At 35.0% G+C, this 18,472-nt stretch overlaps 1 protein-coding gene across 1 annotated transcript in view; it reads left to right on the top strand.

Moving 5' to 3' along the window:
* ANKS1B (ankyrin repeat and sterile alpha motif domain containing 1B) overlaps window positions 1-18,472 on the top strand; it is a 434,320-nt gene that overhangs the window by 71,114 nt on the left and 344,734 nt on the right. Inside the window, exons 7-8 of the mRNA XM_085321288.1 lie at window positions 4,708-4,818; window positions 7,657-7,832. Coding sequence (XP_085177414.1) covers window positions 4,708-4,818; window positions 7,657-7,832 — 287 coding nt within the window. The remainder of the gene's footprint in view (window positions 1-4,707; window positions 4,819-7,656; window positions 7,833-18,472) is intronic.

Genomic DNA, 18,472 nt, shown 5'->3' with positions numbered 1-18,472 from the left:
CTTAGGGCTTTATAATTAGGCATTGAAGATAAAAAGGATGTTGCCAAGGCTAGTAGGCCTAAAATTAAACCAACCAGCTGTGTTTTAGCACATGTGAACGTGATGCAGGTGCGTATTATATGATCTTTCAACTCTTCCCACTATGTTCTCTATTAGAATCTTGCTCTTTTACTATTTCTGGAAACAGAATTCTGGTTATTATGAAAAAAGGAGATAGTAGAAAAACAGATGAAAAATGACAAGAGCAGCAGGAAGGCATAATAAGCACTGGTGCATAGACAATATGGAGGGAGATTTAATGGAAAGCTATTTCCTCTCTCTTCTGCTGAAGCTGCTAAAGAAACTAACGTTGTCTCTACATGTTATGCAATTACTCATAAATGGAAAATGCATAAGCAGCTGCTTGAATGGGAAGCAGAACCAGGACTCCTTTCTCCTCTTTGCTTAAAAAACTGCAGTATCATTAGTACAGTCCTTGTTTTGTTTATTCTTGCTTTCTCTTTCTCTACTGCTCGTTCTGTAGACAAACAGATATTCCATTCCCTTCAGTACAGATGCCTAGCCTAATCGATAGTTGAAATAGGTTTCCAGTCTAGGCTTTTTCTAGGCTTTTACTGTCTCGTGAGGGGAAAAGAATTGTTATCTTAATCCCCTTCTTTTCTGATTACTTTTCATCTCCTTTTATAAGGCTATTGTACAAAAGCTGTATCACATTAACTATGTTTATTTATTGTTTTAAGGTGCTGTTTGAGGAAGATATTTCTTTTGGAGAGTTGAGGTTTAGGTACTCCCTTACCTATCTCAGAATCACATCAATACTTGGGTACTTGTTTCTGTTTGTCTTCCCTAACACAGGCACAAATATTCACTTACATGTCTAGGTCTTAAGCATCTACTGATTTCAGGGTTTTCTGGGACTAAGTTGAATTCGAGTCATTTAGAATTGTTCTCTGAAATTTAGAAGAGGTCAGCCCAGCCTCAGCTCAAGTCTGTCACCTTAGCAGACTAGAAGGTAACAGTTGTCAGCTCGTTCTGTATGTGATGCTGCTGTAAAGAGAAGAGGAAGTGGGTTACAGGAGCCTTGGGTGGGCTGGAGATTGCTCCTTCTCAGGGGAAGCAAGTGAGCCATCTTAGCAGGAGCTTCCAGAGAGCTCATGGGCTCAGGCAGGAAACAGTGGAACTGCAGGAGGCTCAGCCAGGTGCTGGGAGCAAGTGGAGACCTGGGCCTCAAGCAGAGCCTTTGGAGGGTAGAGAGTGCTGTGAAGATTGCTGCCTTTCAGGAAGGCAGGGAGTGAAGCAGGATTAAGGACCCTTCTGCAAGAATACAAGTTGCGGAGAGGAGTGGCTTCTAAACTTGTTTTATCCCTCTAATCTAGTTACTTTAAGATTCTTCTATTTCAAAAGGCAAGTATTCAGATTCTAATCAAATTTGGCTTTTTGAGTTTAAATGCCTTTCAGTCCCTTTAGTGAAAGTTACTCCTAGGAGAAACTCTTAGTAAGCCCACTCCCATAGCCTGGCTGACACAGACTTTTAAACAAAGAGGGAAAGGAGCTTATATTTCATTAAAACTTTTTTTTCTTCTTCCATTACAATTAAGAAGTTCTCTAAGGCTAATATAAAAAATAGGAGGCAAAGCATTKCTCTAGAAGCCCAGATTTATAAATAAAGCAAAAATCTTGACCCTCTTACCTGACCAAGGAATTAGGACCAAGATAAGCTAAAATTAAAGCAAGCTGCTCTCTAAAGCCTAGGCTTTTACTGCTCCTTGAAGTTCAGCAGTTACTCCAACTGAACTAGGCTGTGTTTTCATGGYGAGTTTCCTGGTGCTCTCTACTCTGAAGAGAGCTGTGTTTTTCTGCTCACATATTAACACTTTCTCTTCTGCCTGGCTTTGGCCTGAAGACTGTACAGAAATAGATGGAGTTCTAGTTCCAGCCATTTGACCTTTCGAACATTTGCTGTCTTCTAGGGTTTATATTCACCGCTGTCATATTTCTATTGCTATGTGACCGCTGTTATACTATTCCTTTTTGTGTACATAGCCCTATTTAGACTGAGTAGGGCTATATTAAAACCAGGTAACTGTAGGAGAGAATGCTACCAAGTAAGTAAAACTTTTCGGATTCTCGATATTAATCCTCACTGAATCGTAATCTGCTGTTTGAGTCAACAGATGTAACATGCTCCATTCTTCCCAAGGCAACACAGTGAGGAACAGTCTCTGAAGTGTCTATATTAACATATGCTTCCCTTGCCCCTTCCATGTTATTCATGCTGGTTATCTGTGAAACATGCAACAGGATGACTTGATACAAAAAAACTGATAAAAGAGGCATTTAGATTTGGACAGGTTACATTTTAAAAGATTTTATTGTCCCCTTTCACAAGAATGCTAGTCTTTTCTCTAAACTCTGTGAGACCACAACTGGAGAAACTGTTGGTCATTAAGTGGTGTAATTGATTAAGGTTTTTTTTCTCTATTATCTGTCTTTTGGAGGAAGGTGATAGAATTCAGAACAGTCTCTCAAGTACTCTATAATCAAAGTAAATGATGAGAACAATATAATTAATCTTTTTCAGTAAGATTGGGCAGATTTTGAAGATGAATTTCTAGCCAGCTGCAGATGAACAAACTTCTTCTGCTGGTAAAAGTATCCACTGTTTTATTTTTAGTAGTTGGTCTTTGACTTTTAAAATAGATCAAAAAAAATGCTTTTGTTTCAAAGCCTGTTTCTTTGATATAGTCCAGGTAAGTGMCTGGACTATAAGCTTCTCGTCATCAAATCCTTGTCTTTATTTGTCATACATCAGGTAGAATTTTCAATAATATAAAAACAAAATTAAGAGTAAAAATCCTATAGAAGTCATAAGTTTTAGGACATAGTTTCACTATGCCTCTTAAAAGGACACAAGCTTTCATTAGTCACATTCTAAACCTCTACAGCATAATATATGCTGAACCTTTTGTGAGGTCTCCTGGAAGGAACTGTGCAGTTTTTAAGTAAGTATTTATGAGACATATGTTGAACTTGGGATTTTCTCCTCAGAACTAGCTTTTGGGTAGGTGCATTAGTCTGAAAGTGGGGCCTGACAAAGAATAAAAATACAGTACTTTTTAATATGCATATTAGTCAGCAAAGTTAAAGTTTTCACTCTTTTCTTTCCTAATAATATCTTTATTGGYCCAGTAGTTTAACACTCCCACCTGGTAGAAATCTATTTAGGTTTGCTTTTGGACAGCTGCACAGTTTTCAAGAGCATGTGTTCAGGCATCAATTCCTTTCTGTTTTTGGGGGGTCTAGCCTCCCTTTTTATWTCTCTTCCAACTTGCACTTTAACTTGACAAATAATATAACTGACAGAGCTGGAAAACATTCCAGAGTATTTTGTCAGGCTACTGTTTTTCTTATGGTCTTACAACTCATCTTGATGTCTTTGCTTCCAGCACTAAAGTAACAAATAATAGTCCCCATTGTCATATGGAGAAAGGTATGACAGATGATCCAGGGGGGCATTRCGAGCCATCAGACTTAAATGACACCGTCAAAACACATATTCTTAAAAAAACTAACAACCTACATAAGCATTCTGAAAGTGCGTGCTGTTTCTCTGCCATTTCCGATTTCAGTTTCTCAGAGGCCTATTTTGTCATAAATTGTATTTTGTTTAGGGGTTTTGTTATTTAATCATGAATAAAAGCAAGCTTAACAAGTGTGTCGTAGACTGTAGATATTAAATTGGGAAAATTTCACTTCTCAGAAACTCTTTCACTCTTTCAGTGTGATTTTGATGAAAGTAGTTGTAGTTTGCTTTTATGTGTGCAACACCATGTATTGCTGTGATTACCACCTAGTATTGGAAAGTGCATGTCTAGCAACTTCAGGAAATCAAGCAAGTGAAGATGCGGAATAACTGCTTGAACTGTGAACTAGTCATTCTGCTGGAAATCAAAATTGTCATTGCATAAATTAATTTCTAATTTATTATTTAGTATTTTCCTACAATATAATATTCATTAAGGTTCTGAGTGTTCCATTGACCTAGACTGTGYACAAACATACATGAATATAATGTGTGTGCATATGTAGTATACACAAAAAGAATAGTAATGAAATTGAAATTTAGTTAATTCATTATTTTGTATTTGTCTGTTTTATAAACATTGTCATGAATGTGGAACTAGGGAAAATTTCAAAGAGGAAAAGGAGGAAAAATTTAGAACACTTWTCCAGATGGCTAATTAAAATTAAATTTCTGAGATCACATTCTTTTTTCCTCATGCATTGTCTCTGTACCACAAATAGAAAATTTGGTTTTCTTAACAGGATCAATATTTTTACTTTTGTGCTCCTTGAATAAAAACACTAAATAACTTTAAAAGGAAAGAAGACTCAACAATAATAGTAGGATGGAACAGTTATGAAGCTATTTAAAGATTTCAAGGAGTCAGAAAAGTCAGTGTGATAGTCACTACTCATTAAGCCTACAAGGAGATTTTTATAACATTTTCAGCAGATTAGATGAAATAACTGGCCATTGTAGTGTTTAGATAAATGTTCAGTTTTAGATAAATGTTTTATGAATAATTGTAAGGTTATAAAAAAATCAAAAGGCTTTCATAAAAACAAAGTAGTAAATATACTTTTGATTGGAATAAAAACCCATTAAATCAGGAGTTTAAGTCTATGTATATCTTTAAATTGCAGAATATATGGAAACAGGAAATGCAAGTTTTTCAGAGGAACCCCCACTGGAATGCGCAGAACTTCAGTCTTGCATTTTGTCCCCAGAAGTTTCTCCGTCTCCAAAGGCTAAAAGTAAATACATGTGCTCTTTGAATGCAGAAGCTGTTTGAAGTTTCTTTTAATATTACAATTATATCACTAACACATTTATGTTAATATGCTAAATGAAAAGGAGAGTTAAAGGAAGTTACTGATATTGAGGAGCTTTTTTTCCACCATGAACTAACTAGCTTAACTACATATCCTGTAACCTGTGTCATACTGGAAAACAYAGAACTGGATTCTCAGGATGGACAAGTCACTAATGGCTTACAACGTGYTACATTGTTCGTCTTAGATCTGTTTAATTTATCTTTCAACATGTATTTCATAATGAAGTATAACAAAAGCATGTTAGATATGCCGAAATACTCTACAAACATTGTTCACCTTCAAGTTACAGGCTCATTTTACTTTCTCTTTCCCAGTGTGTTACATTTGGATGACTCTTTTTAAGGGTGATTTGGCTACYGCTCTCCCATTCTTCCTGCAGATAAATCTTCTACCATATCTTTCATGTACCATGCCTATCACTGTTGCATGTACATGCTTTCACCTTATGTTATGTTCTCTGATAATTGCATAAGACTTGGAGATCCATTCATGTTTCCCACTGGGATACTGAACAAACATGCTGTATCACGATAAGTATTTCCTTTGACATTAACAGATCACTTACGGAGTCAACTGCTGTATGTAATAGAAATAAGTCTGTCCTGAAATTAAGTAATTACTATTTTTAAAAGAAGTTCTGCTTCTTAAAGGTAAGGTCATGATCTCAGATTCCTTGTTTCCACTTTCAGGGTATAAATAATGTAATACATGCTRGCTTGCTTTTGTTTGTATATTTTGTAATCTGAATCTGAAGGAAAGAAATTGTACATTATTGTGCTTCCTGTCCATCTGTCTATCATTCTTTCTCTAACAATCTAATTCCAATTAACTAAATCAAACATAGAAGAAGGATAGCAGTATCAATTACCTTCCTTCATGAAAATTGGTAGCTGGATAGAGGAGACAGACTTTAATTAGTGCCTGCGCTGAAAGAAGGGTAGGCAAAATTCATCTTTTATATATTCTTTTCGGCAGCAATGAGCTAGCCAGTTAGCATACACTTACTGGCAAGTCAGTCAGCACACTTGTAGTTCCCATCATAGCACACAGAACTCATTCTTGTCCAGTGGTAAATAATGCAGAGCATAAGTGGAAGAACATGGGATTTTTGCACTGAGAGAGTGAGAGCTAGGGGACAAGGTATAAATTGGTAGGTATAAATCTAATTCTGTTTCTTTTTAAGGCAGTGAAATGTAATTTGAAAATAAATCTTAATATTTAGGTCTTTAACTTCCAWTTTTTATTTACTCTAATATTAATCTTGAATAATTTTAATTTTCTGATTAGAAAGATGAATATAAAACTATAACTGTTTATACCTTTGTTTTATTTACAATTTTTGTGGAAAATAGGCATTGACTGAAAGTAATAAGAGTTTTGAATACAAATTTCTGTTACTTAGATAATAAATGACAAATAGATGCTTTTAATTTTCAGCGTCTGTTCTTGGTTCTGAAAATCTCAGTCCTAACTGGCCAGTAGTTGTAATTTTAAAAATATTTTAGAATAAGTTATATCATTTATACTTACCTAGCATAAAAGGCTAGGAAAAACAATGACACAAAAAGAGTTCTGTACTAAGCAGATACAATCTTCTCTGATACTTCCTTAGTTACATGTATGTACATGTGTGCGTTTTATGTGTGCTGAGCTGAATATGCTCACTTTGTTATCTGTTTCAGCATTTTATTCCCAAGGATGGAATAAAATGGAATAATCTCTGTATTATATTGGGATTATATCATATCCAACAATATGACTCTTGGAAACCTTCAAAAGAGAAGGGTTTTTTTATTTACACTTGGAAAAACTTAAKTGTTCATTTACACACTCACTGTTATTACTGATAGCTATATGATCCACATGCAATAGATTATCAGAGCCTAATACAGGTGTTCATAACAAGTAGGTGATTATTCCATGGAGATGTCATTGCTGGCAGTAGGCAGTGGGCTATCYATTAACATAAGTTAACATACAAGGTAATTCTAACACTTATTGCTATSAGTTATATTTCTAATAGTGGCCTTCAGTGTATAGAGAGTCTGATTGTTTTTTATCATTTTGCTGGATTGCTTAGCTAATGGTATCTGATAAATGAAAGTGAAATCATGAAATACAATACAAAATTCGCCAAACATGGGTTTCTAATAGACTGCTGTAGGGAGGCATATTTAGACTTGTAGGTTTTGCCCAGTGTATCCTGCCACAGTTCCAGGAAATGCAGTCCTGGGAAAGTGAGCAAGAATTGAACCCCTTCTCATTGATGGGACAATTTTGTATTCTCAGAAACTCAGTTCTAACCTACTTACAGTTTGTGGAACCTATAGAATGTCTTATTTGCTTACAGTAACAAACAAGAACCCAATGCAGAGTACAGAACACTAGTGTTTTGTGTTTGTATAAACCTTCTTATTCTTGCATTAATCTTTACATTCTCAGATAGCTGCTATTTCTAGTCACTTTTCAGKGTTAGAAAACAGAAAGGGTAAGTATATATTGTATTTCATGCTTACTAAATATATGCTATGGGGGAAGGCAGGAGCATGCAGATTATCTCCAGTGGTTCCCTTTCTAGCATGAGGTACCTTTACATTTTCCTTTTCTGGGACTTGGGCATGAAGATCACAGTTGAAATGATAATATACAGAATATAAAAAATGCTCCATAGAATTTTAAAAAATATGCATTTCCTTTCTGGGCACAAATTACCCCTGGTAATCTAATTATTATCTAATTATTTGTCTGTTTTTAAAGGTGAAGCTGTGACTGGAGAATTATCAAAGCTCCTAGATGAAATCAAATTGTGCCAGGAAAAGGAATACTCTTTTGAAGATCTGTCTCATACAATATCAGACCATTATCTGGACAATTTTAGTAAATTATCAGAGGAAGAATTTGTGACCAGCGGAAGCCAAACCAAGCTTAATATAGTAAGTAAGATGGGATATAAGGAAAATATGTTAATTTTTATTTGCTTTATTTCCTATGTATTCAAGAAAGCAATAATCAGCAAGAATAATATGTCTAATAATGTAACAGTGAAAAACAATATAGCATAGGCTCATTATAGATTTAGAATATATTATTTCCCTTGATTTGCAAAGGTGTTACTTACCGAATTAAGAATGGCTTTGATGGCACCACTAATGTGAGCAAAAGCGCAGACTAATTATCCTTTGAAGCATGGAGGGTGCTTAGGAGGCTTTTATGAGAAATCATTGAAATCAGCCTGGATATTACTGTACCTGAAACTAAATACTTGCAGAATTAGATGAGAAGCACTCAAACTAATAAGAAGCTAAGCATCTTCGGTTGTGATTCATATACATTATATTATTATATGACTTTTGCAATAGGCTAATATTATTAAACGCTGAATGTGTGATACTGGAAATTGTTGTGGATGTGATATTTGAACAATTTCCAACTACAGACGAAAATTTAACTTCATTAATACTATTCCTGCTGTAGGATTCATTTTTTTCATTCCAGGGTAATAAGGCATATTTTAAAAAAAATGAATTTTCTTTTCTTCAATAGGTAAAGTAATTAGGATTGCCCAGGGAATAATACATAGAAAAGGGAGAAAATGCAAAGTGCCAACTTTCAGTTCCTTTTTTTACACATTAAAAACAATTATGTTCTCATATGTGGGGAAAAAACATAAAAAATTAAGGAATTTTATTTGCTAGAAGATTTATTACAATATATACAGACAGAATAAGATTTACAAAGATGGAYAGATGCCCAAAAGTACAGTAAATATTTTTGTAAAACTCTTCTACATGCTTGAGTGATTAGATATATAGCTCATGTTGAAGTCAGTCTGCAAAAGATACTGATCTCATTTAAGCATTTTATACAGGTCTTTCTAGTGTCTTCCTGTATTTAGGTGCTAACTGCTATTTAAATCTGCTCAGTCTCTATTTTGCAGAAAATGCAATCCATTAATCCGGTCTACTCTGAAATTTTTACAGACCTAAATTAAACAGAATATGAATAGGAAGTATTCAGGCACTAAATCTGTAATTTACATGCAGCAGGAAAATACAAAGCTAAATTAAGCAAATATATTTGCTGAGATTGTATTCATTTGTATATTGTCCTAGAGATGAAAAAAAATTATTCAAAAATGGTAGTTAACTACTAACAATTTTGGAGGAAAGGAGTTTTTTTTTTTTTAACCTTCCTCTAGCTTAATCCTAAGAAAAACTGCATTTTAAAGACTATATGGCTTGATCCAACATAAGAAAGATTTTTTAAAGATATTATGGCAATGTTAGCAGACTGAGTAAATCTAAAGGCACATTCAGGCAAATCATAATGGAGTACTTCATTACATTTTAATAGGTTGCACTATTCTTTTAATAGAATGATTTGATAAAGTAGAATACACCTTGGAGTTAAGAGTCACTTAACTTCAAGATATGTGGGACACGGTCTGTAGCACCACAGTTCATGACTATATTGCATGACAGATACCTGCCATGGTGAACTCCATAGTTCTGTTCTTGTAATTATCCAGATTGGGACTATTTAAAGCATGTTTCATCTGTTTCGTGCTAGTGCATCCAGCTTTCCTTTCAAAGAAACTAGAGTCAGGGTGATGGTGCACACTTCCAAGTCAAGATGCAAGGCAGGGCACATTTTCTCCTAATATAGACCCAACCATACAAGCCTATATATAAAGGACTCTTCTGTAATTGGTGATTATCCTATTCCATCTAAAAGATTCATTTCATATTTTTAAAGTATTTTAAGGTCACTCAGTCTGTTCCGTTGCTTCCTGGCTGCCTAACAGCCAAACAGAAAATTATTCCCAGTTTTGGGGTAATTTCTCCCAGTTTTGGGGAAGTGCTGCCTTTCCTTGAGTGTGTAGACTCACTGTACAGTGTATGGATGATCTGAATATCCACACATGCTGTAGGGAGCCATCCAAGAGTAACCAGGAAGAGAGATGCTTAGCTCTGAAAATGGGTGCAAAGGTGAATGCTGTCAAACTATCCTCAGGGCAAGACAGTTGAGCATGGTGGTGGAAGAAGTGAAAGGGTAGAGTCACGATTGAAGAAAGCTAAATGAGTATTTATGTATAGCACAGAGATACAGGGAGAAAGAAATAAGTGGAGACATATATGGATATGGAGAGTGAGGAATAGATTCCTGGATCTGTATCAGAAAGGAGAAAGGTTCTTACAGCTTTTTTTGACTTTAGGTTTCACCTCCTTGGGAAGCTTCCATAAATTATCTCAGTAGGGCAGTGGGATGTTCCCTGTTAACTGCATTCATTCAGTTTATATTCATTGCTGCTGCAGGTGCCAGGGACAGCATATGGGGGAGACCTGCACCAGGTGTTCCTGTACAAGCTACCTGTCCCTGCTGCTTCAGCTTCAGTTCAGCAGCTGCTCCCCTAACATTCATTCTGACTGTGCCAATTTGCCAACAACTACACTAAATGGGTGCAGAACTCAGGCCCTATTGATAGTACAGAACCTACAGAACATTTTTTTTTTTGGAGAGGTGGTTTCAAACTTCCTTAGGTCAAGGAAGGAATTGAATCCAGTCTTCCATTTCAGGAATTATTCATCCAACCACTCAGCAAGTGATACTGATATATTTTGCACTAATGGACTTCATCCAGCCTTCAGGAAAAAAATTGGATCATGTTTTGCACTGAAAACACTACATATTTTATTGTGTAACATCTTTTTCTTGACCAGTTCTCTGATATTTATCCTGACTTTCAAAATGAGTCATGATGATGAAGAYATTGTTATGATGATAGCATGCCTACTATGTCATGATAGACTGAAGAATGGACATTTTATTGATCCTGTTTCGGGTTAGGTGGAAGATGTGTCCAAGCTGATAAGCCTTTAAAGACTATAGACAAAAACAGAGCTTTATGTGCTTACAGAATCTTAAAGTCAGATATGAGGTAGAGTTTTCACAGCTCTGAAGTTAGGTGATATCTGAAAGAGACTTTTTTGGATCAAAAATTTTGGATTAGACACCTTAATTCCAGCTTTATATTGGCTCTAAGTTTCCATGGGTGTTCTAGTTAGATTCCCAGGGGCCAAACATCCGGTTTGGCAAGCCAGCACAAATACACACACACACAAACACTCTTCAGTAGCAAGCAGTTTATTAGTAGATACTTACAAACAGACCGACCCGTTGGTAATCTTGAGAAGGACCACTCCAATGCTTGTCCCGATCATCTGCATGGTGAGAGAGAGAGTCAGCAGGCACAATTTTTTCAGGCGTCCCCAGGGAGGCAACGTGGTCCTCTGTTGTGTAGCAGCCCCCCTCTCCTTCAGAAAAATTCCGGTATTTATGATTATTTGCGGTAGGCAGGAGTCCTGGCACATGGGGCCAACAAGTGCGGGGAGTCTAGCCCAACTCTGCCCTGGTTGCATAACCGGGCTATGATACTGCGCACACGAGCAGACTTATTTTGGGGGCCACATTGACTTTGGGGTCGCTATTTCATTACTCTTCAACTTCTGACCTTCATGTTGACTGCTTCTCATGGTGATTCAGTGGCTGGAAGCCACAGAATCTATATGTAACGAACCGTTGTTCTTTCTCACAGATTTCCAAGACCTTGTTAGTTACTTATTTGTATTCTGCTTAACACAGCGGTATTGTTCTAGGCACTAAAAGGTTACAACACTAGACYATTCTCACCAAGTATCAGGTAGCACAGATAGAAAAAGTTACAACACAGACCATTCCCACCAAGTATCACGTAGTACGGATACAATGGGACATAGAGAAATCGAATTGGAAAACTGAAGGGCAAGAGCTTGAGGACTGGAAGGCTTGGACATCTGAGAGGGGGGAGGGGACAATGGAGCAGTAAGTACAAATAAGGAGAGTAAGAATAGACGCCTCAATGTAAATGTAAATAGGAGCAAATGAGGAGATGAGTAAAAATGTCCTTACAGTACACTTCCATTCCAGAAGCTGAAAGGTAAAACTGGATAAAGTTTCAGGTTCTGGAAGTCTGCTGACTGTGTTAGCTTCCTGAATGAGGACAATTAATGAAGAGGATCAACTGCGAGCACTTGTTTGCTGGATAATGCAGAGTGAGAAGAACAAGTTACTTGATCATTTAACTGAAGAGTTCATTATAATGAATACACTAAAGAAAGTCAAGTTAAAGCTACACTGGAAATTTAAAATTTTAGGTGGCTGGTTTTGCGACTCTGGCTTTCTTCTAATATACATCTGATGTGCTGTCATATAAAATATTATTTCCCTGTTTTGTTAATCTATCCTCATTGGTCASTAAAACATGCATAAAATGAGTTATCAGGCAACAACTCTGTGTTCACTCTCCATAAAATTAAAGCCCTGACTGAAGATAAACTGGGAATGTGACTTGTTATATCATTTCAGAGAGAGCTCTGAAAAGGCATTCATATGCGTAGGGATTACTTTAGTTGGAATTTTCCAATTTTCTCAATGGTGGCTTGTACACTGAATGTGGTTGATGTTTAGATTCATAGATTTTTACTCTTAATACCTTCTTMCTCCTTTTTCTTCTTTTTCATTTTGGCCATTGTGACTGAAACTTTAATTCCCTTATGCATGGAAAGACCTGAAAAGCCCTGACAGCTTCATAGGCAAGCTAGGAGAGCTTTATACCCATTTATTGTTCAGTGGTGACATATTACAGTTTCACTTCGTCTGTTAAATGTAAAAATGGTCCCTCCACATAACCGAGATCTTGCTGTTCAGCAAGTGGGAAAAGGTGCTGTGTGTTGTGCTTGAAACCATGCTTGGTCAAATTTGATGTGGAAAATGATGTAGGGAAAATCCTTGATTCTAACAGTCTAGATAATAAGCATTCCTTTTTTTTTTTTTTTAAAAAAAGCCATTTTAAACACAATTGCTAGCAAAATCAGACTTTGACAATAACCTTTTGCAGTTTCAGTTTTCAAAAAAAGTACAGTTTAAAAAAATATTTATTTTCCAATAGATGGCAGTCTGGCTCAGTAATTTCAAGAACAAAAGCAGCCATCTTATATAAGAGTTTTCCAACTTTCTTCATTGCTRTGTTAAAGTCACAGATTTTTAACAAAGTTGATAGAGCAAACTGTTTAAAAGTCTGTAATTCTTTTAAGAAGAAAATTTATTGAACATCATAGCATACATTTATACTACAAACTAAAATCTTGGGCCAAATTTAGAAATATTTTATAGCCTAAAGGTTACATGTCAAGCACCTCTTCAAGCAATTTGTGCAAGTTCAAGACCAGGTTAAGAAAACTTAAATGAGTGACTGTAACTTGCAAATCAGGGATCCAGAAGAATCAAGTGTGTCAGGAAAATGAACAGAAGAATGTCAAAGTGCATGTTGTGAGGAATCTTCAAGAGCTCCAGCAAGTAAACTGTTTTAATTTAGATTCCTCTATTCTTAGAGTAATAACTAGCATCGTTACAGGTTTCTTGTCAGGTTTGATATTCCTGTATGTGTTTTCAGRTAAGAACAAATTACTCTGAACATAATATTAAAACAAGAAATATGCTGCATTTATAACAATATGGTTTTTTTCATTATGTTGGTGAATGAGAAAAAGCAGAAAGAACAAATATGGCTTTTTTTATCCACCTAAAAAATATTCRTTTGAACGCCACTGAATGATATGCTGCTTTTCATTGGCTTTGGACAGACTGTGATTGTAAAACAAAAATTTGTTCATACGAGCTTCTACACTCCCAGGTATATATATACATCTATAATCAACTTCTGCATATTGGATGCAATGCATCTCAGTCTTTTCCTTCATAAATTGATACTTTAATTTCATTAATATATTTAAGAAAAATATTGACTCTTAAAGAGGATTTGTCTTATTCTGTGTTCACAAGGTTATTCTATATCTACAATTCTCAATTAAGAATGAAATTGAAAAGTGTCATGTTCTTTTTAACTTGACCAACAGTAAATATTTTCCATAGTTTTGGAAAAGTCATGTGAATATTGGATCTAAAATTGATTTTAACATAATAAATATCTACCATATACACKTAATAAAATTGAAGGTGCAAATGAAAGTATTTTCTGCAGCTCAGTCCATTTAATTTTGTAAGGAGGATATTTACTTACAATTTTTTGCTTTTACATTTATGCTGTTGTATTCAGAAGCATAATGCATAAATTACATGATAAATTTGCAAGTACAAGTGCCTTACTGTCTTTGGATGTTTGACAGGAGTTTAGATTTCAAAAGACCAAAGCAATTCTGTGCTGTTAATAGCAGAGTCRTATATTAAAGGATTCTACTAATTACCTGGAATAAATACTAGGAAACTTGAATAAGAAAATAAGATGCTCCCATTTTTTTGCTTACAAAATAAATTTGAAGATAGTAAAAACATGTAGGATTATGGCGACTGCACTACAGAGAGATTTTACAGAAGAGGCAGCAGTATATCTGATTAAATTTAATGTGGTTATAAAATACATAATACAGGCTGGCAGCAGTAATTTAAATTTAAACACTAAGAAAGGTTCTGTATAGTCTGAAGAAAAAGATTTGGGTTTCATCACAGGCATATAAATGTCAATGTCTGCTTACTTCTGTCATCCAAAAAGTGAAGTTGATACTTATGTATATTAAGAAAGAATGGAAAAATTATACTTTAAAAATTCTTATATTAACATGACTGAAAACATTGACCATATATATTCAAGGAGAAGATTCACTTTTAGCTCAAAAAATCAAACAGATGAAAGTTTATAAAGGCAATAAAAATATGACTGTGTTTGGTTTATATCTAAGGGACATTTCAAAGGATGGAACTGTTTTTGAAATAAGATGGCTAAGAATATACATTACTTTAATGATTTGTATTCATTTTGTTCTGTAATGCAACAAATAATTTTGTTAAAAACTTACACATACAAAATGAATAAAAGGAATTATTTTTGATTTTATGAAGTAATAATCAGTGGAATGTATTGTTAAAAGATACGTTGGCAAAAAAATTGGTAACATGATTCAAAGAACCAAAGAACCAACCTAATATTTAAATAGATAATGGCTGGACTGAAATTTTATAAAGGCTAAGAGTGGCCAAGTATACTGGAAGAAAGTGATAGCTATCTTGGATCAAAAGTTGTATTCTTTAAAAACATTACACACATGCATATGCATTATTGAAATATAAGACAGAATTTTGTGTGACAATGCTGATGAGTAAGCCAGAAATATGTACAGTTGCCAGTAGCTGAAAATAATGAGAATACATCCAAAACACATTCAAGAACAATATTGATTATTTATAAATTAAGAAATAGTAAGACAATTAGGCCTGATTTTTTGGGACTGCATGGAAAAAAATATGCAGATACATATTATATTACATTATATTATATTGCTGTGTTTTTTGTGTTTTGCTGGTACTTATGATGGATTTTTGAAATTATGCTGCAGTTCAGTATTTGAAATATTGTTGCTTTACTTAATTCCCCTTTAATGATAGTGATAATTTATGTGTTGCAAGTTTCATGTCAAAAGAATCATGTCATGCAAGAATCATTGTTATTCTTTAACCCTTACATCCATTTCAGTTATGAATCTCATTTTACAAACATTTGTTGGAAATAAAGATATGAAAGCCATCTCTCCCAGAAAAATATCAACTTGACTTTTTAAAAAGATTCCCTTGTTACAAAGGTTTACCCACCCTCTGAAGATAAGATTATATAACTTTAAAATTGTTTTTAAAGCTACCACGCAACTAAAAAATATCTGGTAGTCCTAGTTTGTAATGGATATAGTGATATTTCCCACTGAGAACTTTTGGTATATTTTCTTTCATTAGACATTTACAACCTGACATTCAGTACCAAACATCTACAGTTTTTGCTGTTAAATATGAAATGAAATATTTGCTATAAATTACTTAAGAAAACTGTTTCCGAATTTTGCCTAAATATGAGAAAGTTACATTATTGCCCCTTCTGTTAGGCAGTTTATCCAGCCARGAGAAGTTCAGAAGTTTCTAAGTTTCTAAGTTTCCTTTTCTAACCTGTGATTGATAATTATCAGAATAACTACTTACATTATTGTCTATATCTGTAGGCCTTGATAATACAGGGTGAATCAGAGGCTTTCTAACTGCAGCAATGTAGAACTTTACATAGAGTTATTTGCTCGGTATCACTCTTCACACCCAAGTGAATTAGCCTGCAGCTCCCTCCTACTGGGATTTCTGGCAGAACTATTGCTGCACAGTTCTGCAACATGCTATATGGACATATCATACAACACAGTCAGCACCTAAGAATGTAATATCCCGAAACATGACAACGCTTCGTATGGTGGAGCGTATCACCGTATAACTATAGGGAGACATTGGCCAAACCAGTGGTTTATCTAATATGCATTAAGAAGTACCTACTTTTTTTCCACTAGAATGATTTCCTGGAATTTTTAGCCAGTCTGTCCAATTATGTATGTGTGTGACAAATTCCTTGACTATCAGATACTTGCAGGAAAATAGCTTACAGACAAATGAATCTCTGAATGCTGTTATGTCTTTTATCTTACACCAGTGAATCCTAAATGTTTCCAAATGTACGCCACACGATTTGCTTCAAAGGACCCTGTATTACTATGTTTTGCAGAGCATGTGAAGTATATATAGGCATTTTTTTTTCATCTGATGCATTTATGCTTGCATTTGTTCTTATATAGCAAAATCTGACAGAATAGAAAAGAACAAATAGTTTTCATACACTGTCCTTAACTTGGAATACTTCATGCTTATTCTTTCTTAAAGCTTGTCATTTCCTGACTAAGTAATCCTAGCATTTGCAAGTTTATTTTGTATGTAAATCTTACTAGGCTACCAGTCACTTCACTTGYCCTGTTCTGGACTCTTTCATCTTAGCTAAGTCTCTTTTACATAAGGATCTTGAATATGRGTATAGCATTTTTTCCATATAAAGTCATTATAATATAAGCTTTTCAGATCAAAGAGGTTGTTTGTCTTTGTGGCTACAAAGCTGTATGTAAATTCAGAGTGCTCTGCAAATGACTAATAATACTKGATCTACTCAAAAATCCTATTGGACAGCTATATTTTCTTAAATTAACCTCAGTAGCTTTTTGCATTTTTTTCACAAAGACTATATTGCTTCAGAGAATATCATAGGTTGTAGTAATAAATGTATATGTAATTTGAAGGCTACATTGTTTGATTTTACTCATATAAATACCCCAAAAATCTACTAATCTCAGCAGGATTAGCCAGGACCTGAGGACTCTAGCAGAACTGATCTTGAGATTACTTTGCCAATATGAAGTATATATTTATCTTTATTAAATATTATTTTTATGTTATTTGGTGTTTAAGAGAACCTTCTTTTTCATGCATATGCATGCCGTTTTCCTTCCATAACATGCCTAAGTAGCATCCRCCATTGTGGGCATCGTTGCTGGGTTTACATAGCACAACACGTGGCTCTTCCATTTCTCCCATGCCTTAGGTGCCCATGATCCTATCAGTAYGCAATATTGTGCAACATGATGTGCATTTGAAACAACAGTCTCCTACTTATTTTGGGAGTTTCTAATCTCTTCCAAAAAACATAAACAGAAAACAATACTAAGTAATTTTCACCCAGACAGGTGATTTGGTAATATTAACCTCAACTCCCTGTTTTTYATAATGTTAAAAAAACAGATTAGCAGGGGAACTGATGATTTCTCTTTTTGCTAGAATATCAGCCAACAGAGATTTTTCACTCAAGCTCTGTTCTTCCCTGAAGGCCTCCTAAAAGTCTGTCAAGGAATTCTGTTATGTGTTTCCCCTCCCCTCTTCTCAGATTCTTCTCTAGTGTCTTGTCTGAAATCAGATTTGCATCTTCCCTTAGAAGAGAAAGAAAGGTTCCTTACATCATGATCTTCCATGATTCTCTTAAAGTTCCTTTTCCCCCCAATTGACCAGTAAGGATGCTCCAAACTCTGAAGGTGGGATTCAGCTGCCTAAACACAGATGTCTCATGTCACTGTAGACATGCAGGATATCCGAGTCTTTTGCAGGGCCTAACATGGGCTCAGTCAGGTCTTCTAGAGCAGTGATTAAAGGCCAGCAGGTACCCTACAGTGTCTAAAATGACACTGGATGCCTATGATTAGGTAGCTGAATCCTACCATAAAGCTTTAATTCAGTTGCAYAGACAGACATCTAGTGCCATTCTGGCAGGCAGCTGAGACATCTACATTGCACTAACAGATGTATCAAAGAACTTTAAATGTTGTGATGTCCTGGAGTGGCAGTTACAGATTAGACAGAGGGCCTACACTGAATCTTGGTGAGTAGGCAATTTAATCAAGCTTGAAATGTCCATCTGCTAGATGGAAGGTATTAACATTTAATATTGGGAAATATCTGTTGTACTCTAATAATCCATTTGAATTATCACAGTTGAGCAATAGAATATATAACAATGTATAAGACCCATAAAGAGTGTAAAGAACTTCTTTAAAGTTTCAGTTACAAGCAGATTTTAGTTTCTAAAAATATATTTTTGTTCTCTTTGAAAAAGTAG

Source organism: Rhea americana, unplaced genomic scaffold (assembly GCF_003343005.1).
Source record: "Rhea americana isolate MKP2758 unplaced genomic scaffold, rheAme1 scaffold_69, whole genome shotgun sequence".
Taxonomy (NCBI): domain Eukaryota; kingdom Metazoa; phylum Chordata; class Aves; order Rheiformes; family Rheidae; genus Rhea; species Rhea americana.
Note: the sequence above shows the minus strand (reverse complement) of the source record. Positions and strands in the feature narration are given on the sequence as shown.